Here is a 27,177-nt window from a genome sequence, read left to right as displayed (position 1 = left end):
TGTCAAAGGATTAAATTTTACATTCATAGGATTTTTAAATAATTACATTGATCATTTAATGCTTGACACCAACTATCCTAGTGTTTAGGCGGTAACAGCTCTTCTTGTAAATTTCTTCGAATGATCTACTTGAATTCATTGTAAATCTCTGCACCGGTGCATCGGCGGCAGCGGACGACTTGTGGTGGGAGGGCTCGACTGTCGGTGGTGGGATTTATCCATAGGTGGTTGGTGGATTTTTAGACGCGAGGAAAGAAAAACTTGATAATCTATGTTGATTTTCATGTGTACTAGGTTATATTTTTATCGACTATTGATGTTACATATTGATTATTCTTAAATCATCATGATATCAATACTCTTTCATCATGTATTTTCCCATGTCAAAATTCTCATGTATATTTTCAATTTTTGAAAATACATAATATAATTAAATAATTATCAATTTTTAATAACACATGATTAAATATAATTAAATATTCATTATTTAATTGATTAATTAATTAATCAATTAATTATAGACCCCTCTACAATATTACTTTAGAATCTTACATGGTATTCTAAACTACTCAATTATAATTTAATTAGTATATTCCTACTTTACTAATTAAATAATTGTGAACTAATTATAACTTCGATCGTAGATCAGACAATATCGTTGCGACGAGGGGACAAATATCGTTCATATAATGTAAAATGAAAATTTCGATGAATAAAATTTTCCACTTATCCATTTTGGCAGCTGCATATTTTATTAACTCATTTTTTGAAATAAGTGGTTGCACTTTCCTCACAAAATTCACAGTCATCCTAAATTTTACAATTTTCAAATATGAAATCCATTTATAAACTCCTTTATCAGCAATATGTTTGATATCTATCAAATTTTATCATTAAATTCAACTTCTTGAATTCAATTATCTTAACAGAAACACATAATACAATACTTGTATGACCCTCAATGATTCAAGGATACAGCTAGCTGTGGGTTCATAATTCATTTGATTTGAGACAACATTTATCTCTTATACGGGCTTACCCTAATTAGCTCCATTATGTGCATCAACCCTTTCGTCACAAGAATGTTATAACTCAAGTCTGATCGCACTCATCAGATCATGATAAGAACGTCTAGTAGAAGCACTCAATGATCCTCTAGGTACCACTGACAGTGCATGCAAAAAACCAATAAGTTATTGTTAGCATACAACACGGTCCCTTCATCTCATATATCCCAATCGAATATGAAACCATTGGTATATCGAGGGTTGCATATGAATTCGATATCAATGTGATGTATATTTGAGTAATAATAATGGCATCAGATGTACAAATAGAAAACCACCTTCTCTAAAGCACATTTATTTTTCTAGCCAGAGATTCTCAGCACTATTAACTCATCAGATCACATAAGATATTGATGCGATCTGGGTGAATTGGGTGAGCCGGGTCGGCGCAATCCACCAGATCTGACAAGAGTTTTGTTTGGTAAGATGAGCAAGGGATACAACTTGTGATGAAGGTATATCTCTGTATAATATGGCTGCAATCGTGTCCTGCAAACAAGGAAATGAACTCATGAATGGGCGCCAGAGGAGTGTCCGGCATGACCACTCCGATGCTTAAGTTTAGGAGGAGATGAATGATAAAGTATGTATATGTGAGGATAAACGTGAGTGCCAAGAGCTCTATAATCAGAATATGTCTCTCTCTCAAATGTAAAATGTATCTGCTATTTATAGGAGAGAAGATGGTAATGACCTCGTTTTTAGTGCCCACCTACCACTTATAGCCATTTCACGTCAACTTCATGTCTTTTCCATCACGTCAAATCAGTATGATTCTGTCAGGTATGCTTATCGAGGTAAGATTTTACCTGTTCTCGCACTCGAGTACGTCACTACTATCGAGGCTTCACGAGTAGTGAATCATCAGCCGAGAATTGCCCGAGAGCTCGGGCCTCTGGTTGTCCGGGTGGATGACATCCCGGGTACTTACTTGCTTTGCAACTCATGAGCCTTTTCCGCCATCCTAACATGATCCGAGCTTGCCATTTAATGTCCCGGGTCATCCACGACCCGGGCTCTTCCAGGGGTATCACCACTCCCTCCTTAAATAGTCGGGCTAGAGTCATAATCGCTGTCCCGATCAGTTATACTTGGACTTCACGCTGTCCCGATCAGTTATACTTGATTATCTTTCTGTTGAAGTCCAAGCATGACTGATCGGAACATCGAGTATGACTCTAGCCTGAATATTTAAGGAGGGAGTGGTGATACCCCTGGAAGAGCCCGGGTTGTGGATGACCCGGAACATTAAATGGTAAGCCCGGATCATGTTAGGATGGCAGAAAAGGGCTCATGAGTTGCAAAGCAAGTAAGTACCCGGGAAGTCATCCACCCGGACAACCAGAGGCCCGAGCTCTCAGGCAATTCTCGGCTGATGATTCACTACTCGTGAAGCCTCGATAGTAGTGACGTACTCGAGTGCGAGAACAGGTAAAATCTTACCTCGATAAGCATACCTGACAGAATCATACTGATTTGACGTGATGGAAAAGACATGAAGTTGACGTGAAATGGCTATAAGTGGTATGTGTGTACTGAAAACGAGGTCATTACCATCTTCTCTTTTTATAAATAGCAGGTACATTTTACATTTGAGAGAGAGACATATTCTGATTATAGAGCTCTTGGCACTCACGTATATCCTCAAATATACATACTTTATCCTTCATCTCTACCTGCTGACTTAAGCATCGGAGTGGCCACGCCGGACACCATCCGGCGCCCATTCACAATTTCATTTCCTTGTTTGCAGGACACGGTTGCAGTCATATTATACAGAGATATACCTTCATCACAAGTTGTATCTCTTGCTCATCTTCCCAAACAAAACTCTTGTCAGATCCAGTGGATTGCCTCGATCCGGCTCACCTAATTCATCCGATTGCATCAGATATCAACATCCGTAGGTGAGCGGTGAATCATCGACTACAATACATTGGCTGCTACGTATGTCAGAGCTACACCTAAACTCACAATTTGATGACACTCGTGGAGTTAGTAAATGAGTCAAAGTACACTGCAAGTACATAGAGTTTTCATGTTTTCTCGCGTCTAAGGACTAATGATGTACAATCATAACTGCTAACTATTCTACTCGATAAATATGGCGTTAAGTTAGTCTTCCCATTATTATTATTATTGTTATTGTGCAAGATTAATATGCTCCCGACATGTAATGCAGTAATGTCTTCATTTTGGAATCAGCATACCTACAAGTAACGAATCACCGGAAATTCCCACTTTTGATTATTTGCCTCCAGCTTATTATGTGCGATCGAATATATTGCAATGCGTTTCTAGAGCAATGGGCCGGCGATTTCTTATCGAACTTTTTTTCTGCAAATGCGTTTTCTTGGTACTGCAATTCTGTTTCTTCATCTTTTCAATTGGATGCTCAGGTTTGCTCTGGCACTGGCATTTTGTTGGGATATTATGTTTGTTTGATTTTCTGGTGCCTGGACTTAAATTCTTATTTGTGCTTCTTGTTGGGATTCTTGAATTTAGCTGAGGGATTGCCTGGGAATTCAAGAATAAGAGGAGTGAATTTGGGTGGATGGTTGGTGATTGAGGGGTGGATAAAGCCTTCGCTTTTTTACGACATTCCAAATGGGGATATGCTTGTAAGTTGTTTTCTTTTAATTTTGTTTCCATGGTGGAGAAAGGGGGTAAAAGTGCATCATTTTATATTATATTAGACCAAAGTCACTAACCCTAATCTCTCCGCTGGGTCCATCCATCATTATGTTTTACCCATTCCAATGTGATAGAGTTCATTCGGTCTGCCATATATTTGTGGTTTGATTATATATATTATGTAGGATGGAACGGAAATTCAACTAAAATCGATGACATTGAACAAGTACGTGTCTGCTGAGAATGGCGGCGGTGCGATGGTTACCGTTGACAGGGATACTCCTCAGTCTTGGGAAACATTTCGGGTCAGACGCATGATGGGATTGCTTATATTCTTGTTCCAAATGTCTTGAATGTTGATGTAGTTAGTTTTTAGCAAAGTACAATTTATCTTCACCAATAATTTGTTGCTTTATGAAGTCATAGAACTAACATTATGATTACGATGATTGGGGGAATGTCAGAAATTCTTCTGTAATGTATCAAAAACATCAGATAATCAAATCCAGATCAATGGGTTCCTAAGAATAGTCCTAAGGCTTTTAATTATAGGTAATCTACTATTTAACTAGTCAATGGCATTTGATTTGGAAAACATATATCACCGATTAGCTTGATAAATTAAACAGCTTGATACTTAACCCATGCGTGTTTCTCACACGATTCTTGAATTTCATTCCCCGTGGCTTGCCATTAGAATGTGACAATAATTGGTATTTTCTCTTGTTGAAACTTGTTGATCTCCAAGTATTTCTTAGCAGTTATGGAGAGTTTCGGAGTCAATATTTCAGTTCCGCTCTTCTGAAGGACAATTTTTAACCTGCAGTGGCGATGGGGACAAGATAACTGCAGTGGCCAAATTGCCATCTGATACAGAAACATTTTATCTCGAAAGAAATAATGACAACCTTGTCCACATTAAACTCGAGACTGGTTCTTACATACAGGTACGATTTCACTGATTCTGTTCAGTCAAAAGATTTCCACGACATTTTTATCAAAGATGGATTTTTGCCTCCGGATTTTCAGTGGAAGTGCAAATGCAATTTACCCCTTATCTTTTGGACCATCAGTTGCTAGAAATATTTTTTCCAATTGGTTACTAAGATAACCATGTTCGTCATAATCATAGCCAGGGTTCTGATTATTTTGTGTCAAATAGATGGAGGTTGGATAAAATCTGTATAAAATGATGTCCATATCAAAAGTTTTCTACTGCATCGAGTGAGGACATGGAAAGTTATCGTAAACCAGTGCATTTGAGTTGTCTTTTCTATTAGGAAATGTGATATAACACCTCTTTAACCCTCTGAATGATTTTTTCATTCCTTGGTAACACGAAGTCTATTCCTACCGCTTTGACTATGAATGTAATATTTACTTTACCTGCAGCGATCAATTTGGTTCATCATTCGTAAAGGAGATCTGCCTTTGATATTTTTCCCAATGTTTTAATGAAAATACTGGGTTATGGGAAAAATTCTCGCTCTATGTTCAAATACATCTGTAAAGGGTAAGCACTAGCTTAACTCGATCATGACCTTGTGAGTTCAACCATTGTGCCATTTAAAACTAGCACCTCGTGATACAGAATAGACTAGCAATATGGCCAGATAGGCTTCTTATCAGTTTAGTTGAGAAAACTCGTGAATTCTCTTGCTGCAAATGTGGATTGAAATATGAAATATGCATTTTTTATAATACATGTTCTGATTATTGTATAATGTACCCAGCCTGTATAATTCTAAGGTGTTGAGCTAATTACGGTGTAAAATATAGCTCATTTTATCTGTAACATTTTGTTCAGATGATAATATCGGCCATTAGTTTTGGAACTTTTGGCAATGATTTTGAAATTAATATGAGGTTCTGCCTAATACAGTAATGAGAAGATTTCGTTGAATTTGCGAGATGATATCGTTTTGTGACTCCATTTTGAGGACAACTATTTCGTTAGCATATATTAGTATCTGTGATTTCTGCAGAATATTATGAGTTTCTATGTGTTCGAGGGGTAATCTTCAGGATTCTGATTTGTCAAGCTTCGTGTTTTTGAGTTCTTTTCAGGCTTGAAATTATGGCCAATTTGAACCCTTGAATGCGGAACATGACAAATGTTGTCGGTTTTTTTCATTTTCATATTTGAAATCATTTAAAATTTAGGTTTCTTCAGAGTCTCATTGGCGGCTAAGAAAAATTATATCAATCCAAATTATCGATTTCTAATTCTTTATCAAATCTATTTTTGCCAAAAAATGGAATTTGTAACTCATAGCATTGAAATTCAAATCCACTAATCCTCTTCGACTCACGGTTTTGCAGGCCTTATTTTGATTGAAATTCGAATGGAGTGTAGTTTAGAAAGTTTTAATTATATATTTATTCGGAAAAGAATCAGTTTCAACCTTTTCATCAGGCAAGGTAGTTGATATTTTATTTCTTTAAAGATCATTTTCAACCTAGTGCCATTTTGATTTGCATGCCTACTCCCACATAAGTACCAGCAAGATCTTTACTATATATTTGCCCTTAGTTTTGGACTGCATTTTGATGGGTTGCCATGGATAAATTGTTTTCTGTGCAAGTTCCCCATGTCGTCCATGTTTAGACTATCAAGAGTAGTTAATTGCTAGCTGGCATATTTTGTTCCTAACAAAATTGAAGATTTCAAAAGTAGCAACTTTTTTTTTACCAGGCAGTTTTGTCTTTCACTAATTTGATGGTCCACAATTCAGAATCATCATCAGTTTGAGGCTCTCATCCAAAAATAAATGTTCTATCAAGTTTAGTCCTTGCTTGGTGCTTCTGTACTATGTACAACTACTTGCATGTGCTCTTTGATACAGATTAATACTTGTGAACGAATCAGTATCCAATTCATCTGGCATTTGAGTGTCATCGGGTGCTCAAATGGTTCTTAATGAAGTGTATGAAGTTAGAAGGGAGAAAATAAACATGATAGAATACTTTATCTGTTTAGGCTTCCAAAGACAACCAGCTAACAGCAGACTATCCAGGGACACCCCGCTGGGATGATAATGCTGCAACATTTGAGTTGATAATTTTATCTAGTAATTTGCATGGAGATTACCAACTTGCCAACGGGTATGAACATGATGTGGCAGAAAAGGTCCTCAAGGTAAACTGATTTTGTTTGCGGTTTATTAAGCTAAGCCTTGTAGTCGCAGTGTTTGATTTCTTGATTTTTTGTGTATGCTGATTGTTCCCCGAGCCGTGAGATGGAAAGAAAGAAGAATAATGAGATTGCTAAAAACTTGTAAACAAACAGAGATTCAGGAAAATAAATTTTGACATGACATTTTGCACTAATTGGTTTTACCCATTAGATCTTCCACCTGTGTAACACGTTTACATTCAGTATATCAGTGGTTGATGTCTGCTGTACAGCTCTTTAAGCTGCATGGCAAATTATCTGTTTTTCTCTCTCTCCCATAACATTAAGTCATGGTATTTCTGGAAACATTAGATACTGACTGAACAGATTGTTTAATGAGTCAGATGACATCAATAATTGCTGTTTGAGGTTTCCCGTTACTATTGTGGGCAAAAAATTACTAGAAAACTAACATTTTAATATCAAATGATATCCTTCCACCATCAAGAAATTTTTCAGTGCCATTTCAGAGTAGTGCTTGCAAAAAACAATACCCCGTGAAAAAATGAAAAGGAGTGAATTGACATAAAAAATTTGTCTGTTCTGTGAGGCTTCAGTTATGGTTGAGAACAGCCAGTCTACATGAATCAAGATATCACAAGAGTTTCTTGACTTTTTTTACTGACAACCTTCATATGATGAAAGCTTGATGAAAAAACACCCTTGACTTTGTCACTGATGCTAACCAAGTAGCTTGAGTAATTTGGTATGTGTTTGTTAGTCATAAATAGCTGAAGTAATCATAGAAATGGATCCAAGAACAGGGTTAGCTTTTGTAAGTGTTGTGTTCTAAGCCATCTACGCCATCTACGGGGAGCAATGACTACGTCTATTAGCACAACCAGCAAAATGTGGTGATTGCTGTTTGTGTGATTTAAAAAATTTGACCCACCATAACCATGAACTATATTTTTTTTATAAATGCCAGATGTTTTATTGTATTGCATCTCATATTATTTTTTGTATTTTCCTTATTCTAGCCATTGTGGAACTTGTATTCAAAGTTCTGGACATATTACCATATGTTGCATCATATCTTCATTTGTCATTGCAGGAGCATAGAAACAATTTTATCACAAGACAAGATTTCAATTTCCTCTATATGCACGGAATAAATACTGTGCGAATACCTGTTGGTTGGTGGGTAGCTTATGATCCCAGTCCCCCTCCTCCTTATATTGGGGGAAGTCTGGAAGCGCTTGACAATGCATTCTCATGGGCACAGTAGGTTTTTTTCGTTCTTCCTTCTTTTTCAAAATTCTGTTCCTGGACTCTTTTGTCTTTGAGTGTGAATGTTGCACCACAAAATTCTGAAAAATATTTACCGTAGTATTCATTTTGCTGTGCCATCAATTTATTAAAATCCACAAGAACATTACTTTCCAAATAGGTCATGTGAACATATAAAAGACCATAGATCTTGCGTATATTGCTAGACCTATTCTTGCAAGACAATCATATTTCACTGTCTCAATACTTGGTGCAGAACATTTGGCATAAAGTGCATAATTGACCTTCATGCTGCTCCAGGATCTCAGAATGGGATGGAACATAGTGCAAGTCGTGATGGGTTTGCAGGCTGGGCTGCACCAGACTATATCTCCAAAACACTAGAAGTGATTGATTTTCTTGCTTCAAGGTCGAATCTTTTGCTGTTGAATTGTTGTATTTTCCTACCCATTTTGATTTCATATTGAAAAATAATTCAATCTCAACATTTTCAAGAGCCACCTATTATGTTTTTTGTTTTTCAACTGAGATAAGATTAAGATCTTCTAGCTTGTTGTCGCTCTCTCCAATGCTTCTTCGTACTTGGTTAAGATTTTCTTTTTTTAGATTTTTTTTTCTTTGTGAATATGTCAGGGTTGTTTTAAGGTGTTTAGTTTTGTTTATAAAATTAGTTATCGTATTTACAGCTTTGTGAAGTTAAATTACGAAGAACCCCATGAAATGTGTGCATGTTTGTTGACATTATAAAATCTTAGGCCTAAATCTTAAGGTCCAACCTGATTCTTTTGCAGGTATGCCAAACATCCTGCATTAATTGGGATTGAGCTATTAAACGAGCCATCTGCTGCCACAGTTCCTTTGGACATCCTAGTTTCATTCTACAAACAAGGATACCAAATTGTCCGGAAATACACCTCTACAGCTTATGTTATATTCTGCCAAAGGATTGGCAATGCAGATCCATATGAACTGTACCAAGCAAATTTAGGCACAGTAAATACAGTTATTGATTTGCATTACTACAATTTGTTTGACACCCTTTTTGCCAATATGAGTTCATTAAATAATATTCAGTTTCTATATAAGAATAGACAAACACAGATACAAGCTCTGAACGTTGCAAATGGTCCGCTGGTTTTTATTGGTAGGTTCATAATCCTGTGAAATATTTTTCTGTCTCTTTATCATGTTAATTATCAAACTTCTTGAATAATAATTCTCCTATTTCACGTGATAGTACAAGACAACAATGCTTAAATTATGAGATTCTTGAACTCATTGCAGGGGAATGGGTCAATGAATGGTTTGTGAATAATGGATCTCAAATAGACTATCAAGATTTCGGAAGAGCCCAGTTAGATGTATATAATGCTGCCTCGTTTGGATGGGCATACTGGACGCTCAAGAATGACAGGAAGCACTGGGATTTCGAGTGGAACATCCTAAACAACTATCTCCAACTACAGCAAGGTAATGTCATACGTATCCTATCATGATCATGTAATTATAGTTGACAGTTATACTGCGACATTTGCTGCATCAATATTTTGACAGAGCAGCTTGTTTCTTTGGTTTGTTGACAGATTTTGAAACATCTAATGGTAAGTCCAATAAATTCGTTCTGATGAGTGATTGACTGTGTTGCACTCCATTTTTAGTTACCATCTGAACGAGATATGTAACGCCTTTTTTCTACAGGCGGTTCATCATTCAGGCAAATATCCAAGTTTATATTGTTGCTTGTATTTGCATTCAGCACTTTGCCACTGTGATTCGAACTGAATATCTACCTAGGCTGGGTTGTTCGACTGGCCAACTTTGTTGCTGGCCTCTGCCTTGGCCATTAATGTGCACGAGGAGAATGCAAGGCAACAAATAACCCCCATAATTCGCGAAGTTGTTTTATATTATTCTTTCACATACGTTAACACACTACACTAGCCACTGCTGCACGTGATCCCTCATGTATTACTTACATTGGAATAATATTGATTATAGATATAAACATTCATATAAGTAATTGTGACAAGAAATAATTATCGTTTGATATCCAAATTTAAATGTTTAGCAAATCATATGGAACTTTGAAAGGCGAGTAAAATTACATCACAATTCTTTAAAATTACACATAAGCTTCTATTTGTTTCTAATGCCCCCCCTCAAGATGAGAGTGGATATTGTGCGCTCCCATCTTGGTTAAAAGTGCTCTGAACCATGACGGAAGCAAAGGCTTTGTGAACTGGTCTGCAATCTGCAACTCTGTTTTGCACTTGTTCCTGCACAATGTCACAATCAAGGACTGAAATCAAGGGATGAGTAGTGGGTGGGAAATGGGATGAGGCAGCCAAGAAGCAAAGATTATCGCGAAGATGACCAGGTTTTTGTGATACTCTGTTCAAACGAGTGACACGCTTGGCGTTAGATGCATCAGAACAAGAAGCATGAATGCTCATTTGTGTTGGTAGAACATTGTCATAAAAGAAATCCAGATTTTCAGAAGATTGGATTTGGTCCTTGAAAGGAAAAATATCCTCATTGAAAACATCACTAGACACATAAATCTCATTTGTATCATGATTGATTAACTTGTATGCTTTATAACCAGGAGGATATCCTAGAAACACTGACTTGATGGCACAAAGGGAAAATTTTGTACGATGATTGGTAAGGGTTGAGCCATAGCAAAGACAACCGAATAGTTTGAGATGATAGTATTGAGGAGGCTTTTTGAAAAGTAAATCAAAAGGTGTCTGGTTCGATATTCTAGGACTTGGTGTCCTGTTTATCAGGTAAAGATCGGTTGAAACACAATCTCTTCAATACACCAAAGGGATGTGGGATTGAAACAATAAGGCACGATCAAAATTCATTATATGTTGATGTTTACGCTCGACCACAGAATTTTGTTGGGGTCTCTCAGACGCAAGAATGATAAGAAATAATACCCTCGGATTTAAAAAGGCAGAAAAAATTAGCTCTGGAGCATTAACTGAGAGGACAGTTTCTCAAATTGAGTGAGGATCAGTTTACAAAATTCTGGAAATATAGTTGTTGCTTGTGATTTTGTTTTTACGAAATAAACCCAAGTAAAACGTGAATGATCATCCATAATGGTGAACAAATATTGGTAACCCTCAATACTCTAGGTGTTAAACTGTCCCCAAATGCCGATATGGAGTAAGTCGAATGGACTATCACACATATGATTGTTGGAGATAAAAGGCAACCATTTTTGTTTTGATAGATGACAAACTGAACAATCAACAAAGTATAGTTTATTTCATCAAAATGAAGGTCATTCTCAAGTACAGATAGCCTAGAATGTGAACCATCACCCAATCTAAAATGCCATAATTTGCTGCGTAGAACAAAAACATTACAGATAGAAGATGACAAACTATAAATGCTGAGCACATAGAGGTTGCTAACACGTCTACCCACCCGTGTCGTCCTTCACTCGGTGGTACCTTGGATCACAAAAGAATCAGCAAGAAAAGATACTGAGCAAGGAATTTTTTTAGTTAAAGAACTAATCGAGAGAATATTAAAATGAAATTGAAGGACAAATAGGACATTCTCTAGGATGAGATCATGAGAGACATGAACGGAGTCAATGTGTGTAGCAAGAGCACTAAAGTTTTTTTTGGTAATGTGATCGGAGTATGAGTTGGTACAAAATGATAAAAATAGGATAATGAACAACATATATGGTAAGTAGCTCTTGTGTCTAACACCCAATTATCACTGAGGATAGAATTAAAAGACAATGATGATTGATGGATACCAGTAAAACGAGAAACTGATGGCTCGGGCTGAAACGTCTACTACTCGTTTTTCTTTAAAATATACTAGATTTTTTTCTTTCTTTTAAACTTATAGGCCAAAATATACTTGTACATATATATATATACATACATACATATATTTGGAAATCCAAAACACGGTGCAAAATATAAAATCGTCAAATCCAACCTAAAACTAGTATTTTCAAAAATTGTAGAAACTCTTAAATCCTCTAAAAAACCACTCAAAAGCATAAAAGTTATAAAATATTTAAAGTCATGCTAATGCGAACAAACTAACAAAGGTCCTCGGGTTATGTGCATCATCAGTCCAGCTAGTTTAACCATCAAGTCCTCCCATATCATCATAAACATCCTCACATGTATCATTCACACCTACTGAGTCTATTGACTCAGCAAACCTTAACCATGATAACAAGTAGTACGTAAACATTTACATGCAACAATGAAAATATTTTTAATAAAATAATTTTATCATGACCATGCATAACTTTATATCTTTTTCTTTCATTATATACTTTTCCTTTCATCATATACGTATATGTTTTCTTTTTTTTTTTTATTGAATTCAGATCATCAATTGTTACCTTCATTTCAGCTGTTGTTTGATTGATCAATCTTACGTATAACCATGGTACCAGGCTGTAGGGACATCAGTGACACTCTCACCCGTCAACGGAGCCTCGGCCTTACATATCATCATATCCTTTCGTATCGTATTTGTATTAATCACAATCAAGTCACCTCCTTCAAATTCTTTTATCGTTTACATCACTTATAAAAATTCATACATAGATATCATTTTTCTTTTAAACCAAGCATACAACACGTCTTTTAGCATTTGTCATTTTCCATCATAAAATTCCATAATCTTTCAAAATAACCATTTTAACATTCAATATAGCATTCAAGACACTGTTACGACGTCTAACATTTTTCAGGTGTAAAATGACCATTTTTCTCTTGAAACCCTAACTTTCCCAATTTACCCTTGGACTTTAAAATGACGACTCGAATCCATCCAAACTTATCATAGCACCTTAAAATACTCTCATAAATATTTCTTAGACGTAAACTTAAGCTCCTCAACTAATTTTTTAATTCGTTTTAAAACTTGAACCCACGTCTCGGTTTTAACCCGAATCGACTCGAAACTTAACCAAACTTGCCCAAACTTGAACCATAGCTTAATAACACCTAACCATACCCTATGCAACCCAAATCAAGCCGTTTATAACCCTCGGAAAAGCCTAGGAAGCTTCTGAATTTTCTGCCCATGTTTGAATCAAACCCTAACCTTAACAATCCATATGCCCCTTCATTCCTAGCCCTTCATCGACCCAACCAGACCCTATCTGACCTTGTTGGGACCCTAAACGAACCCCTTAGAACCCACTTGGACCAGCCTCTACAGCCCATGCACTTGCAACCATAAACCCGTGCTCAACAAGGCTAGCACGACTAAGCTTCAAACCTACAGCCTTTCTCCTTGAACCAAGCAGCCTTCCCTCAACCCATCTAGGACCACGACTAGACCCTCTTAGGACCCTTGAACACATCTCAACAGAAGCCCGCAGCCTGAGTCTTCCTAGACACAAAATTGAAAACCCTATCCCCTTAAGACCCAAATTTTCGTTCAGCCTTCCTCCTTGAACCAGCCTTCCCTCAACCCATCTAGGATGGACCCTTGAACATGTCCCAACAGATTCCTGTAGCCTAAGTCTTCCTAGACACCAAAATCAAAAACCCTATCCCCTTAATACCCAAATTTTCGTTCATCCTTTCCATCCTTATTATCCAGCCATTAACCATGCATCTAGGGGTCCTTAAACCTTCTAAAATTTATTCCTTATTATGGCCCTACCATGACAGCCTCTTTGTGCATCAATACATGAATTTAAAAGCATGAAAACGCAAGTTTTATCATGTATATGCCATAAAAACGAAAGTAATTGAAAGGGCATCATATTTTTCATGCAAAAATGTATAAACACACATAATATTGTATGAAATATGACTAAAAGAAGATTAAGACGTGTCTTTGTGTGTTTCACGCACGAAAAATAATTTGAGATGCGAAGAACGTTGGCGGAGAGACTAGGAACTTGCTGCACTTTTCCTCTTCCATTTCACGTTAAAGTCTTTGAAATTAGTGTGTGTGTGTGTGTGTGTGTGGCCATGTGTAGTGGAGAGCAAAACTCTAGGAGTCCTAGGTGTGAGGCGTGAGTTTTAGTGTAGAAAACTAGGGTTTAGAAGCTTGTTTTAAATAAAATACTTGGATAAGGGTTTAGGCCCAATAACCCTAGTAAAATAGATCCATTAGACCCATTAGAATGGAGGAAAATTATTTTGTTTAGGAAAGTTTCTTAAAATATTAACCGAATTCTCAAAAAGTCCTTATTTTCGTCAAAAATCGATTACCGGATTAAAATATGACTTGTCATGTAAAAAACCTCAAAAAGCACCATTTTCTAGAATTTCATTTTAAATATATCATATATTGAATAATTAAAAATAATCACTTAATAAAAATATTTTTCTTTTATGGTCCTCGGTCTCTGTTCCTCGATCGCGTCTAAAATAACTCTTAAAAACACAGTTTTATGCATTCTAGAAGAAATCCATATTTTTAACATGTAAACATGCCTATCACATTTAATTAATGCAATTAAAATTATTTAATTAAGTATTTTCTATTTTTCCTAGATTTGCATGCAGTTGAATTACGTTATCGTATTTTGGACCTTGCATGAGCTGTTGTGGAAACGAAGTGGCACCATATCTAAGTTGGAGTTGGGAGCTTAAGAAAGAAAATACTTGTTTGCATTGTTCTGGAGTAAGTGAGCCACTCAATCCACTTACAGCCTTATTAGTTGATTGACACAACTGTTGAACATCATTATCGTTAGAAGAGACATTCAGGACTTGATTAAGTCGACCTTTTGGCTCATTCTTCTGTTTTTACTTTGGATGACTGGAAGGATATCCATGGATTTGACAACATTTATCAGCAGTGTGACTTGGAAAGTGAAAATGAGAAGAGGTAGACTTATCTTATTTACCTTCTTTACCATATAGAGGACCTTTAACAGGTGCTGTAACAGAAGGCGAAGATACATTCTAAGAGTGTCCCATGGAAATAGAACGTTGGTGCTCCTCTTAGACAAGTGAAAAACCTTTGAAATAACTGGAATAGGCTCCATCATTAGAATTTGAGCACAAATTTGAGTTTAAGGCTCATTTAGCCCAATTAGAAACTCTATCACACATTCTCGGATCTGATATTTCACCAGATCCTTCATTGTGCCACAATTATAGATAGACACGGGTTCTGATATTTCACCAGACTTTATTGATTCTTAGGTAAAAAGAATCTTTTTTTAAATAATGTTTTACAATTTTATCCATTATAACAGTTATTTTACTTATATATCCATGTTGTATTAATAAAAACCTTCAATTTAATATAATACCATTAAGTTTATATCATAACATAGATCATAAAATTAATTAGAAAGTCTACTGTGTATTCTTAATCTGTTCCTAGTTGATTTAGCCGTCCAAAATAAGGATAAAGGTCGCTTGAGACTAACAATTGTTATGTTAACGCCATGTTTCATTGGTATGGGCATGGAGATGTCTAATTATACAGATGAGTGATCATATGATGATTGCACTGAGCAACCCTCCCTCGGACATTCCAAATGGTTATTACTTATCGAGTGGATTAGTCTGCGGTTATGGTTGTATATCATTAGTCTATGACCCAAGATAACATGGAGGTTCTACGTATTAACATCGCATTTTGATTCATTTAATGACTTGATGAGGGTCATCAGGTGGAGAGATTGGGGGTAACTTCGACATACGTATGAGCCGATGCTTTGTAGTCGGGGATTCACCGCTCATCAACGGGTGTTGATATCTTATGTGATCTGATGAGTTAATAGTATAAGTAATTTCTAGCCAAAATGAGAAGTGCATTATGGAAAGGTGTAGCCTTAGTTGCACATATGATCACACTATGATTATTCAAAGATACATCACATTGTTATCGAATTCATTTGCAACTCTTGATCAATGGTTGAAGATTCGATGAGAAATATATGAGTTGGAGGGACCGTACTGTACGTTAAACATAACATACTAGTTCTTGCAAGCACTATCAGTGATACATAGGAGATCATGAGGTGATGCTACTAGATGTTCTTACCATTATCCGACGGGTGCAATCAAACTTGAGTTGTTATGTTAGATCAAGGGATTGATGAGAAAAATGGTGCTAAATTGGGTAAACCCGAAAAAGATAAATGTTGTACTAAATCACATGAAGTTATGAACCAAAGGTTAGTTGTATCTCTGAACCATTGCGTGTCATATAAGTATTGAATTTTGTATTCCCATTGAGATAATCAAATTCAAGGAGTTGAATTTGGTGACTATAAGTTTGATTGAGATCACACATATATCTTATAAAAGAGTTTATAAGTGTATTACAAATTTAGAATTTGTGGAAGTTAGCTTGACTGCTAAATTTGTCAGAATAATGCAATTTTATAATTTAGTAAAGAACTTCTAAAATAGATGGTTGCCAAAAATGAGTCATTGAAAATTTTTTATCTACGAAATTTTCATTTTTACTATAATAACGAGATTTATACCCACATCACATCTGAACACCACCACAACAACAACCGTCGTCTCGTCGTCGCTGCCACGCCAGAGTTGTCCAATTCCGGCGGTTTCGTCTCAATGCAAACTTCTTCTATATTCTCTAGTAAGAATTAGAAGAAGAATCAAATATTTGATCGTGTAATTCGGATATTAAAGAACGATGGTTAATCCAGTAGACCATTTGTAATCATTTACAAGAATGACTATCTCCGCTTAAATTGTGGAATAGTTTGGTGTTCAGTATCTTAGAACGAAAAAATAACAACTTTAAACATCCTATGCGTAGACTTGAATCATACGATGTCCAAGAACATTTTGATTGTCAAAATTAAAACTTCTTTGAAAACTTTAAAGTTCTGTTGCGGCTTGGATGCTAAAAAAATGATACTTTAACAGTGGCAGAGCCTAGGTTCTTAATCGTATGATTCATGTTGTTTATTGTTTAAATTATATTGAATTATTTGATACTAAGCGCTTAAGAAATTCCAGAAATCGTAAGCCATCAAAAATCATATTTTGAAAAAAATCCACACAGATGTTAGGAACAGTCCGGACAGCAAGCACAAGTCGCCCCTGCAGATCTGGGTAGTGAACGCGTAGTGTTGAGGATCGGGTTGAGTTTAGAAGGGGGGGGGGGTTGAATAAACTCAACGGCCAACTTATTAAATTCTTTCGAATGATGTGCTAAAATCATGTTAGAGATTTTAACGATTCTTGTTCAAGTATAAAGACCAGCAGATCACAAGATAATGTGCGGAAAACGATCTGTTGGTTAGTGGGTGAAAAATGATAAAGCCGAAAAGCAGTAGATAGCACAAGGTTTGTTTCTGGAAGTTCGAAGATGAATCTTCTACGTCTCCCCTTCTTCTGTTTCCAGAAGGTATCACTAAAAGACTTTGGTGAATACAGCACAACAATTTTACACACTCACTTCAATAGGACTTGCCCTTCGCCTATTGAAACTCTTAGCTTTACAACTCAACTTCTTGAATGATCTTAAATTCTGGAAAAGACTCTTTTCCAGTTACAAATTCTTCTATCAATGAAATAATGAAGTGAATAGCTTGAGAAGATATAACGAAAATAGCTAGCACAATATGATCTCAATGATCAAGAGTATGCAATGAAGCGTGTGCTGCTTTTTCAGTGTTGAGCTTTTGGGATGACTGAAAGTTCTAGCGATGCTCAAATGATATTCTTTGATTTAGATTCGTTCCACTTCTCTCTTTTTTTTTTTGAAAAGTGCTTCGTCTCCATATATATAGACTTTATCCAACGTTAAAATCTGAACGGCTCTTTTGACTTTTCAGTGGTTCAGCTTTATTGCCGAAAATGGACCCTGCAGAATACATTAAAACTAATCAGTCGCAATTCATACCAAAAATGGTATACCGTCTTAAATGTTCTTGTATAGCATTTAATGGAATTTAATGAAGCAATAAATGCTGGTATCACGTTAATAGATCAACGGTAATATTTAGAGACTTTGAGATACGCAAGATTCTGTTAGTGTATATTTCGAATTTTGTATCCTTCTAGTTCTGGTTTTAGCTAAGAAGCAGTACTTGACAAGTGCTGCTACTGGTCTTTAGCTCGATACAAGTGCTTCTGGTTTTCTGCTATTTTACATCTACTGGTTTTGTACTAAGCCAGCATCTACTGGTTTTTACTAGCATCTCCACTTTTATTAGCATCTCCACAACAAATTTAAGTCTAACAATTTCCCCCTTTGTGGTGATGCCAAACCTAGATGTTCCTTAGACGTTAAGATGAATAGATAAAACAGATTACGAAGCAGATAAAAACAGTTATTATCCAGAAAAATCACGTAAAGCACAAATTAGTTAAGACAAGAAAGTAAAACTAATTTGTTCCAATATCTCTGAAAGTAGCTTCATCTGGATTTTGATCCCTTCCAGAAGAATGAGGTATGTTGCTACTCGATCCAGTTCTATCTCCAGTTCTATCTTCTTCCCCCTTTTTGGCATCATCGGCAATGACCCTAGCAATTAAGTCATCCATTCGCCCAGATAAGTTGTGAATGCCATTAGTCAATATCTCTAGATATGGAGCCTGATTAGAAACTCGATCATTTAGAGCGGTGAGAGATTGAGATTGAGAATCGATCTTGGCATCCATTAGGTCCATGGTGGTGGAGATTGAGCGAAAAAGGCCATCATGCTCGGTGAGCCGGGTAAGTATGTCAGATTGAGCAATCATGAGCTGACTGGAACTTCTGGATATAGCTTGTCGAAAAACAATGGTTTCAGCATTCATTTTATGCACAGATTCCGCCGTTTTATGTATTTCCTTGGACATACGGTCTCGGAAAAACTGAGCACCACTGATTTCTACGGCATTCTCACGAGATAGCCGCTTGACTATATCAGAAAGATTCTGTAGCTCCTTTTGTAGATTATCAATCTGAAACTCTAAATCAAATGGTTCCACAACTTGTGAAGGGGTTCTTGCAAGCAATCATTGCTTAATGTCTTCCATTCTGGCGATGCGCTCAGGAGACTGCAGAGAAGGAATAATAAGAGCAGTAGATTGTGCAACTTCTGCTTGAGTGATAACAGCTGATTTTGGTTCAGCAGAAGGTCCTTCTGAAGCAGTAGATTGATCTGTTGGCCTTTCTTCTGGTTGCTGCAAATCAGCAGCAGGTTCAGGTATGGCTTGTGGCTCAACAGTAGATGGTGAAGTATGCAACAAAGTTGCCATTTCAGCTTGATGAGCTTCTGAAAAATGCTCAAGTGCTGGAAGAGATGAAGAAGCAGTAGCCGTAACAGTAGCAGTGGCAGTAGCAGTTGCAGATTCTGGAATGGATTGGACTGGAGGATGATCAGCAGAGGTAGAAGTAACGGGCATTGTGTCATCCTGTGCTGCTTGAGTCTGCACAATCGATTCGATCACCTCATCAACCGATGCCAGATCATGAACAGAAATCAGAGAGGATGATTGAGTAGGAACTTCTTGAGGTGCAGGAGTACTAGAGACCTTGACTTCAGAAGAAGCTTTTGCCGGTTCCTCAACTGACTGAGTCTTCAAAATGGTGGGGACAGTGGTGACACTGAATTTTGGAGGCTGAGAAAAAGCCTTTTCCTTAGTAACAATTTGCTCAGATAGAATTGTCAGCTGCTCCGACAAAATTTGAATGACATTCTGATCATGAAAAGCAGTAGGACCAGTAGAGTCAAAATTTGACTTTAAGGTTTTCAGAACAGTGTCCATCTTTTGCATTTTGAATTTTTCCAAAATGTAATTGCGACGATTTATAGCTTCTATCACATTTCGTGTCCCGGCAGCATCAAAAACCTTTTTCTCATTTTCTACTGTTTGAGCATAAACACCAGTAGTTTTCAAAAATGTGATTGGGTGGTAGACTCGTACCTTAAGCCAATCGTCAAAAAATTTCATATCTTCTCTGGTTGAGATCTCAACTTCTTCCAGATGTAGATTTATTGCTGTTTGGATTGAGGAGGGAGCCACCGGTGATTCAGACAACTCAGTAATCTTACCTTTCCCTTTTCCAGAAGAGGCAGAGACTACTGGTTTAAAAGCAGAAGAACCAGTAGCAGATTCTCTAACGACCACACCAGAAGTTGGTCTGAAACTTGGAGCAGTTGAAGGCCCTGATTCAACGGCTTTAGCTTTGGTGGATGGGACAACTGGTGGAAAAACTTGTCGAAGAGGAACATTCTCTAATTCACCAAGAGCTGCTGTTTTCTTGATGCAGATGGTGGTGCGAGGCTTCTTCTTGGATGGGGTGGGAGGCAGTGAAGCTTGTTGAGTGGGTGCTGCTAATTCTCCAGATTCCGTTTTCTCAGAATCAGACAAAACCACAGCTCTTTTTCTTTTGATTTTCTTCTGCCCCTCAGTCTGAGATTCCCCAATCTTCTTCTTTATGGCCACAAATTCACCAACTGTTGGCTTTGGCCTTAAGGCAAGCACATTATCAGCATAAGTCATGGTGACCGAAGAGCCATCCTCTTCTGTTGTGCCAGGAAAGCCAGCATCTTTCAACATTGTACTGATTTGTACAGCAAATCCAGTACTTTTCCTGAGAATCATATCCTTCATAATGCGAAACAGAAAACGTCCCCAATCCATTTTCTTTTCTGATGTGATGGCTACCATCACTTGAACCTTTTCTTTTGTTAGTTTGTCAAAGGTTCCATCCTTAACTAACAAGGCTTTTGTTACTATATCAGCGAGTACCTGGTACTCAATTTTCAGTAGCTTTTTGAAGCAAGAGGGTGAAAGTTCTTCTCCAGTGGCTGAAAAATTTGTCAAGGCGATGGACATGTCTTCCTTTGAAATGTCCGAGAGCTCGGAAAGGCCAGAAATCGGTAGGAAGAAAGTGGAACCCAGATGTAAAAGGCCCGAAAATCCTTGCTTTGAAAATTTGCGGAAAATTAAAAATTTTTCTTTTAAAAATAAATGGAGTGCCTCATCCATAAAATCAACTGATGAATCAAGTTCAATGTTTAAAAAAAAAATATAGCAGCGGAAGAAAATAAAGTTTGCCAAAAATAACAATTCAAAGAATGTCCAACAACTGGTAAAAATGTTTGAGCATAAAATAACATGTGCTGAAACTGAGGTCCTCGGGTGCCACTACTGCCGACCCAAGCTGGCTCACTGGTCCCCGTCCTCGGCCCTGGCCTCATCAGTACCTACAACAATCAAGTCTAGTGAGCCTAAAGACTCAGCATGCAAACATCGTAGGTAACGAGAAAATGTAATTTGCATGGATAAAATATCATGTCATGAGGCATACTTAAAATAACTTGTACTGAGCAATTATAATACGTGCATAACTGAACTGAAAATCATAGTGAAAATGTTTGCTCCTTGGAGCCCTGTACTGAAATAACTGATAAAAATTTTCTGTTGAAATTATGGTCTACGCCTGTGGCCCCTGCACTGAACTGAACTGATCGGTAACTGGCTACCGGGGAGTATCAAACTGAACTGAGCTGACCGGTCCCTGGCGACCGGGTGGTACCAAACTGAACTGATCGGTCACTGGCGACCGTATAAAATAATGCTCCCATAATAGTGAATTGACCACAAGCAATATCGCATAAATCTCAAAAATAAGTATTTTTTATTTTCATGCACGTAATATAATTAAATGACATAATGAAAATATCCTGTATATTTTACCAACTGGATTGGATCGCTCCCAGGCTCGCTGCAACCTAAATATGCCATGAAAAATATGCAATAGCTTATACTTGACCAAACTATGCAATTAAGTTTGAAAATGCGACAATTACGTCTAACGACTTCGTATTTAATCATGACTCCGAACCAACCCGAACCGACACTGAACCGACGTATAGTCATGATTAAAACACGCTTAAAATTATGAACTAATGCTCCTAAAATGATGAGGGTCGAAATCTAGGTGAAATGGAGGCCAAAACAAGAAACGCTCTTTCGAGAGTCAATTTGGCACATCGCACCGTAAATTCTCGTACGACCTCAAAAATGATCCGAATCACGAACGGTCAAAAACACGACCTTCCTAACTTGATGAGGCACTGTCCAATCCAAGGCCATAGGCTAAAAGCCAACCAAGAACTCAAATGAGCCTCCGAACCAACACAGCAACTTGCTGTAAATTTCCAGCAGCTGTACCATCGCGTATCTTGTGTTGTTTTCGAGACTACCGGCCATTGGGGCGTGAACCACCGACCAGAGACTCTTACCAACATCCCAAGGAATTATTTGAACCATGGCTAAGGGCCCTAGGCCAGCCACAATCCTAACCATTCCAGCAACCAACCAAAAGCTCTTACCGAGGGCCCTCATGCGTGCGTGTGTGGTGTTGTGCTTCGCTTGTTGTCTCGACTCGTTTCAGTGGCCATTGATTGACCATGGCACAATCTAGACATCTAGGGGCATGGTATGAACCGTGGCTAAGGGCCATAGGCCAACCAAGATCCATACCATTCCACAAAACTCGAAGCACAAGTGCTGTCAAAAACCGAAGGGCCGAGAAGGGGAGGGGCTGTTCTTGCTTTTGATTTAAAAACCGATGAACCATGGACCGAGCCACCAAAAGGGTGACTTATTCACGTCTTAGACATGCTAGGGAAGTGATCTAACCATAGCTATAGGCCTTGTGGCAGCCATGATCAGATTCATTCCCTATATGACAGCAAAACAAAATTTCGAAAAGCTTAATTGGACAAGAGGTGGAGTTGCTGTCATTCTCTGTGTTTTCCAGCGTGCATGGTGTTAAATGAATGGACCAACATGGTCTTAATGCATCCTATTACATGTCTAGATTTCACCTTAGGAGCCTGGAATCGAGCCAATACCTGAAATCCACAAAACAAAGCAAACCGTGAAACTGCATCATGAAAGTCGAAATCTGCATGTGTGTTTTCTGAAAATTTCTGATGTATTTCGGTTTTTTGCTTATAAAAACATGATCATGTACTGAAAAATAATTGATAATAGGACTTGACTGAGGTTTGAAAGAATCTAGACATGCCTTGGTTTTTGTTTGAATGAAAAACAAAAGAATACGACGACTCGGCGCGGAGGAGGTGGAGCGCTTTCTTTTCTTGCTTCTTCACTCGATTATTTTCTCTTGTTAATGGCTGAGTGGCTCACGATTTTTGCCTCTAAAACTCTCTGAATTTCGGTGATGGAGGGGTGGAGAATGATGGTTAGGAGAGTGAGGGGAAGATCCACTAATAAAGGAATTCAAAGGGCAAGACTAAGTCTACCTCTCATTTAAATTTTGAAATTGTTTGATCAAGTCTTCTTGGGGGGAATGAGGTGACCGATATTCTCATCTAGACTAGGTTAGGATATGCTCTAATATTAATTAATTAAGGTTGAACAATAATTAAAAAAAAACTTTGCATGCTAAACTTAACAAAGAATGGGTCAAAGGGTGAGTTGGCAAAGAAATGATGCATCTCCAAGGGGTGGGCGAAATCTAACTTATAAATGGAGGGGAAATGTTGTTTAGTTGATAAATTTTAATACCTTAAGAGCCTTACCTATCCCTTAAATAATTTAGTGAACTAACCCCTTAATTATGGAACTTAAATGAATTTATTTTCTACTCACCTCAAGTAGCTTAAATAATTCCTTAAACTTCTTATTAACTTAAATTAACTTACTTGGTAGCTAAAAATAAATCTTGGAAATGATTCTCGAATATTAAGTTCTATCTCAAAACTCCAACTCCAGTCCGGCCTCACTGAAATAACTGAAAGAATAAAATTAAACTGCTGGCTAAAATAATTAACTTCAAAGAAAAACATTTAAATAATCATGCAATGAAGTCAATTAAATTCAAAATATTAAAATTATGCATGGCTCGTACGTAGTCTAATTTACGGGTTCTACAATCCTTCCCCCCTTAAAAGAAATTTCGTCCTCGAAATTAGAACTCACCGAATAACTCGGGGTAACGATCTCTCATCTCCGACTCAGACTCCCAAGTAGCTTCCTCCTCTGAATGGTTGAGCCATCTGACTTTGACTCGCTTAACCAGCTTGTTCCGGAGCTTCTTCTCCTGTCTGTCTAGGATCTGCACTGGTCACTCCTCATAAGATAGGTTCGGAGTAAGCTGCAATGGCTCAAAGTTCAGCACATGCGAAGGATTTGCCATATACTTCCTCAGCATGGAGACGTGGAACACATTGTGTACTCCGGCCAGATTCGGCGGAAGAGCAACACGATAAGCTAGCGTCCCAACTCTGTCAAGGATCTCAAAGGGTCCAATGAATCTTGGATGAGCTTCCCTTTCTTCCCAAATCTCATGACACCCTTCATAGGTGCCACTTTCACAAAGACATGATCGCCCACTGCAAACTCTAACTCTCTCCTCCGCTGATCGGCATAACTCTTCTGTCGGCTCTGAGCAGTCCTCATCCTATCACGGATCTTGACTACTACATCTGCTGCCTGCTGAACAATCTCTGGACCCAACTCTGCTCTCTCTCCTACTTCATCCCAATGGACAGGAGATCTGCACTTGCGGCCATACAGTGCTTCATACGGAGCCATACCAATAGAAGACTGGAAGCTGTTGTTATAGGTGAACTCAACCAATGGCAAGTTCGACTCCCAACTCCCTGAGAAATCAATGACGCAAGCGCGAAGAAGATCCTCCAAAATCTGAATAACTCGCTCCGACTGCCCATCTGTCTGCGGATGGAAAGCTGTGCTAAACAGCAACTTCGTACCCGTAGTCGAATGCAAACTCTTCCAAAACGAGGAAGTAAATCTGGGATCTCTGTCAGATACGATAGAAACTGGAATACCATGGAGTCGGACTATCTCTCGGATATACAGCTCTGCATACTGAACCATGGTGAAAGTCGTCTTAATAGGCAAGAAGTGCGCTGATTTGGTAAGACGATCTACAATCACCCAGATAGCATTCGATCCTCTGGCTGACCTCGGCAATCCGGTCACAAAGTCCATGGTAACATTCTCCCACTTCCACTCGGGAATAGGTAGAGGCTTGAGCAAACCTGCTGGTCTCTGATGCTCGGCCTTCACTAACTGGCAGGTCAGACACTCGGACACAAATCGTCTGATGTCCTTCTTCATACCAGGCCACCAATACAATAGCTGCATATCTTTGTACATCTTCGTACTCCCAGGGTGAATGGAGTACGGGGACATATGGGCCTCTGATAAGATGTCTGCTCGGATAGAATCACTGCTAGGAACCCATATCCTGTCTTGGTATCTCACAATACCATCACTAACTGAATACAAGACACTGCCCTTGGCTTCATCTCTCTTCTTCCACTGTGCCAATTGCTCATCTACTGACTGACCACTGCGAATACGGTCCATAAGGGAAGACTGAATGGTCAAGGTAGATAGACGAGGAACTCTACCTTGAGGATAAGTCTCGAGATCAAACCTCTGTATCTCAAACTGAAGAGGTTTCTGAATCGTCAAATGAGCCATCACTGCGACTTTTCTGCTCAATGCATCTGCAACTACATTAGCTTTACCCGGGTGGTAGCTAATGTCACAATCGTAGTCTTTCACAAGCTCCAACCAACGCCTCTGACGCATGTTCAGCTCCTTCTGCGTAAAGAAATACTTGAGGCTCTTGTGGTCGGTAAAGATCTGGCATTTCTCTCCATACAGATAGTGCCTCCAAATCTTCAAGGCAAAAACTACGGCCGCCAATTCTAGATCATGGGTAGGGTAGTTCTTCTCGTGGATTTTCAGCTGTCGAGAAGCATACGCTATCACTCTCCCATGCTGCATCAAAACTGCACCTAAACCGAGCTTCGAAGCATCCGTATAAAGGACAAACTCGCCGGGCCCTGATGGCATGGCTAAAACTGGTGCTGAGATGAGAGCTTGCTTCAAAGTAACGAAGCTCTTCTGACACTCCTCGCTCCACACGAATTTCACATTTTTCTTGGTCAGTGCTGTGAGTGGAACTGCAATCGAAGAGAATCCCTTAATGAACTTCCGATAATATCCTGCTAAGCCAAGAAAACTGCGGATCTCTGATGCATCTGAGGCACAACCCAATCTCTGACTGCTGCAACTTTTGCTGGGTCTACCTCAATACCACTGCTAGAAACGATGTGGCCTAAGAACGCCACCTTCTCTAACCAGAATTCGCATTTACTGAACTTTGCGAATAATTTGTGCTTCTGCAATGTCTGCAACACTGTGGTCAGATGTCTGTTGTGCTCCTCCCGACTCTTGGAGTAGACGAGAATGTCATCTATGAACACTATCCTATCACAAACAGGTCAAGATACGGCTGAAATACGCGATTCATGAGATCCATGAAGATTGTTGGCGCATTCGTCAGTCCGAACGGCATCACAAGGAACTCGTAGTGGCCATAACGAGTCCTAAAAGCAGTCTTGGAAACATCAGCATCTCTCACCCTCAACTGGTGATAACCAGAGCGCAGATCAATCTTGGAGAAAATCGAAGCTCCCTGCAACTGGTCAAACAGATCCTCAATCCTCGGAAGTGGGTATTTATTTTTCACTGTAACCCTGTTTAACTCCCGATAGTCAATACAAAGTCTCATAGAGCCATCCTTCTTCTTAACAAACAAGACTAGCGCGCCCCAAGGTGAGAAGCTAGGGCGAATGAACTCCTTGTCCAGAAGTTCCTGTATCTGCTTCTTAAGCTCTGCCATCTCTGTCGGTGCTAGTCGGTACGGCGTTTTGGATATCGGAGCCGTACCTGGCATAAGCTCAATGGAAAACTCCACCTCTCTCTCGGGTGGCATACCAGAGACATCTTCGGGAAAAACGTCTAAGAAATCTCTGACAATCGGAACATCTGAGGCTGACTGGCTGGGTTCCTCGGGGACAGATAAAAAGGTCGCTAGAAATGCCCGACACCCTCTATGCATGAGCTTCCTGGCCTGAACATAAGGAATAATGCGCGGTAAAGGAAAGTACCTGTCCGGCTCAAATAAGAACTGCTCCATTCCAGGCGGTCGACAAGAACAAATCTCCGCTGGAAGTCTATCAACACTCTGTTCCTCAATAGCCAGTCCATCCCTAAGATAATGTCAAATTCCAGCATCGGTAGCACAATCAGATCCGCATAAACAAGA

The 27,177-nt window shown here is 38.4% G+C and overlaps 1 protein-coding gene across 3 annotated transcripts; it reads left to right on the top strand.

The window, feature by feature from the left end:
- Positions 1–3,226: 3,226 nt before the first annotated feature.
- Positions 3,227–10,146, top strand: LOC142543098 (putative glucan 1,3-beta-glucosidase A). 3 transcript variants are annotated; one of them, XM_075650116.1, is made up of 11 exons: positions 3,227–3,466; positions 3,573–3,688; positions 3,887–4,006; positions 4,460–4,648; positions 6,682–6,840; positions 7,931–8,100; positions 8,363–8,515; positions 8,898–9,250; positions 9,391–9,576; positions 9,690–9,707; positions 9,805–10,144. In XM_075650116.1, the coding sequence occupies exons 1-11, from the start codon at positions 3,373–3,375 to the stop codon at positions 9,876–9,878; spliced, it is 1,632 nt and encodes a 543-aa protein (XP_075506231.1). In that variant the 5' UTR covers positions 3,227–3,372; the 3' UTR covers positions 9,879–10,144. The 3 variants fall into 3 exon arrangements, with proteins under 3 accessions (XP_075506231.1, XP_075506232.1, XP_075506233.1); XM_075650117.1 differs by having other exon boundaries at positions 4,463–4,648; positions 9,805–10,143; XM_075650118.1 differs by lacking the exon at positions 8,363–8,515 and having other exon boundaries at positions 9,805–10,146.
- Positions 10,147–27,177: the final 17,031 nt, after the last annotated feature.

Source organism: Primulina tabacum, chromosome 4 (genome assembly GCF_025594145.1).
Source record: "Primulina tabacum isolate GXHZ01 chromosome 4, ASM2559414v2, whole genome shotgun sequence".
NCBI classification, from domain to species: domain Eukaryota; kingdom Viridiplantae; phylum Streptophyta; class Magnoliopsida; order Lamiales; family Gesneriaceae; genus Primulina; species Primulina tabacum.
Note: the sequence above shows the minus strand (reverse complement) of the source record. Positions and strands in the feature narration are given on the sequence as shown.

What these genes read in the sequence shown, in the direction of transcription:
- LOC142543098 (XM_075650116.1), top strand. Translation starts at nt 3,373, where the DNA reads ATGGGCCGGCGATTTCTTATCGAACTTTTTTTCTGCAAATGCGTTTTC. An exon ending in CTTTTCAATTGGATGCTCAG is followed by an intron (nt 3,467 to 3,572) that starts GTTTGCTCTGGC and finishes TCTTGAATTTAG; the next exon opens with CTGAGGGATTGCCTGGGAAT. An exon ending in TGGCAGAAAAGGTCCTCAAG is followed by an intron (nt 6,841 to 7,930) that starts GTAAACTGATTT and finishes TTGTCATTGCAG; the next exon opens with GAGCATAGAAACAATTTTAT.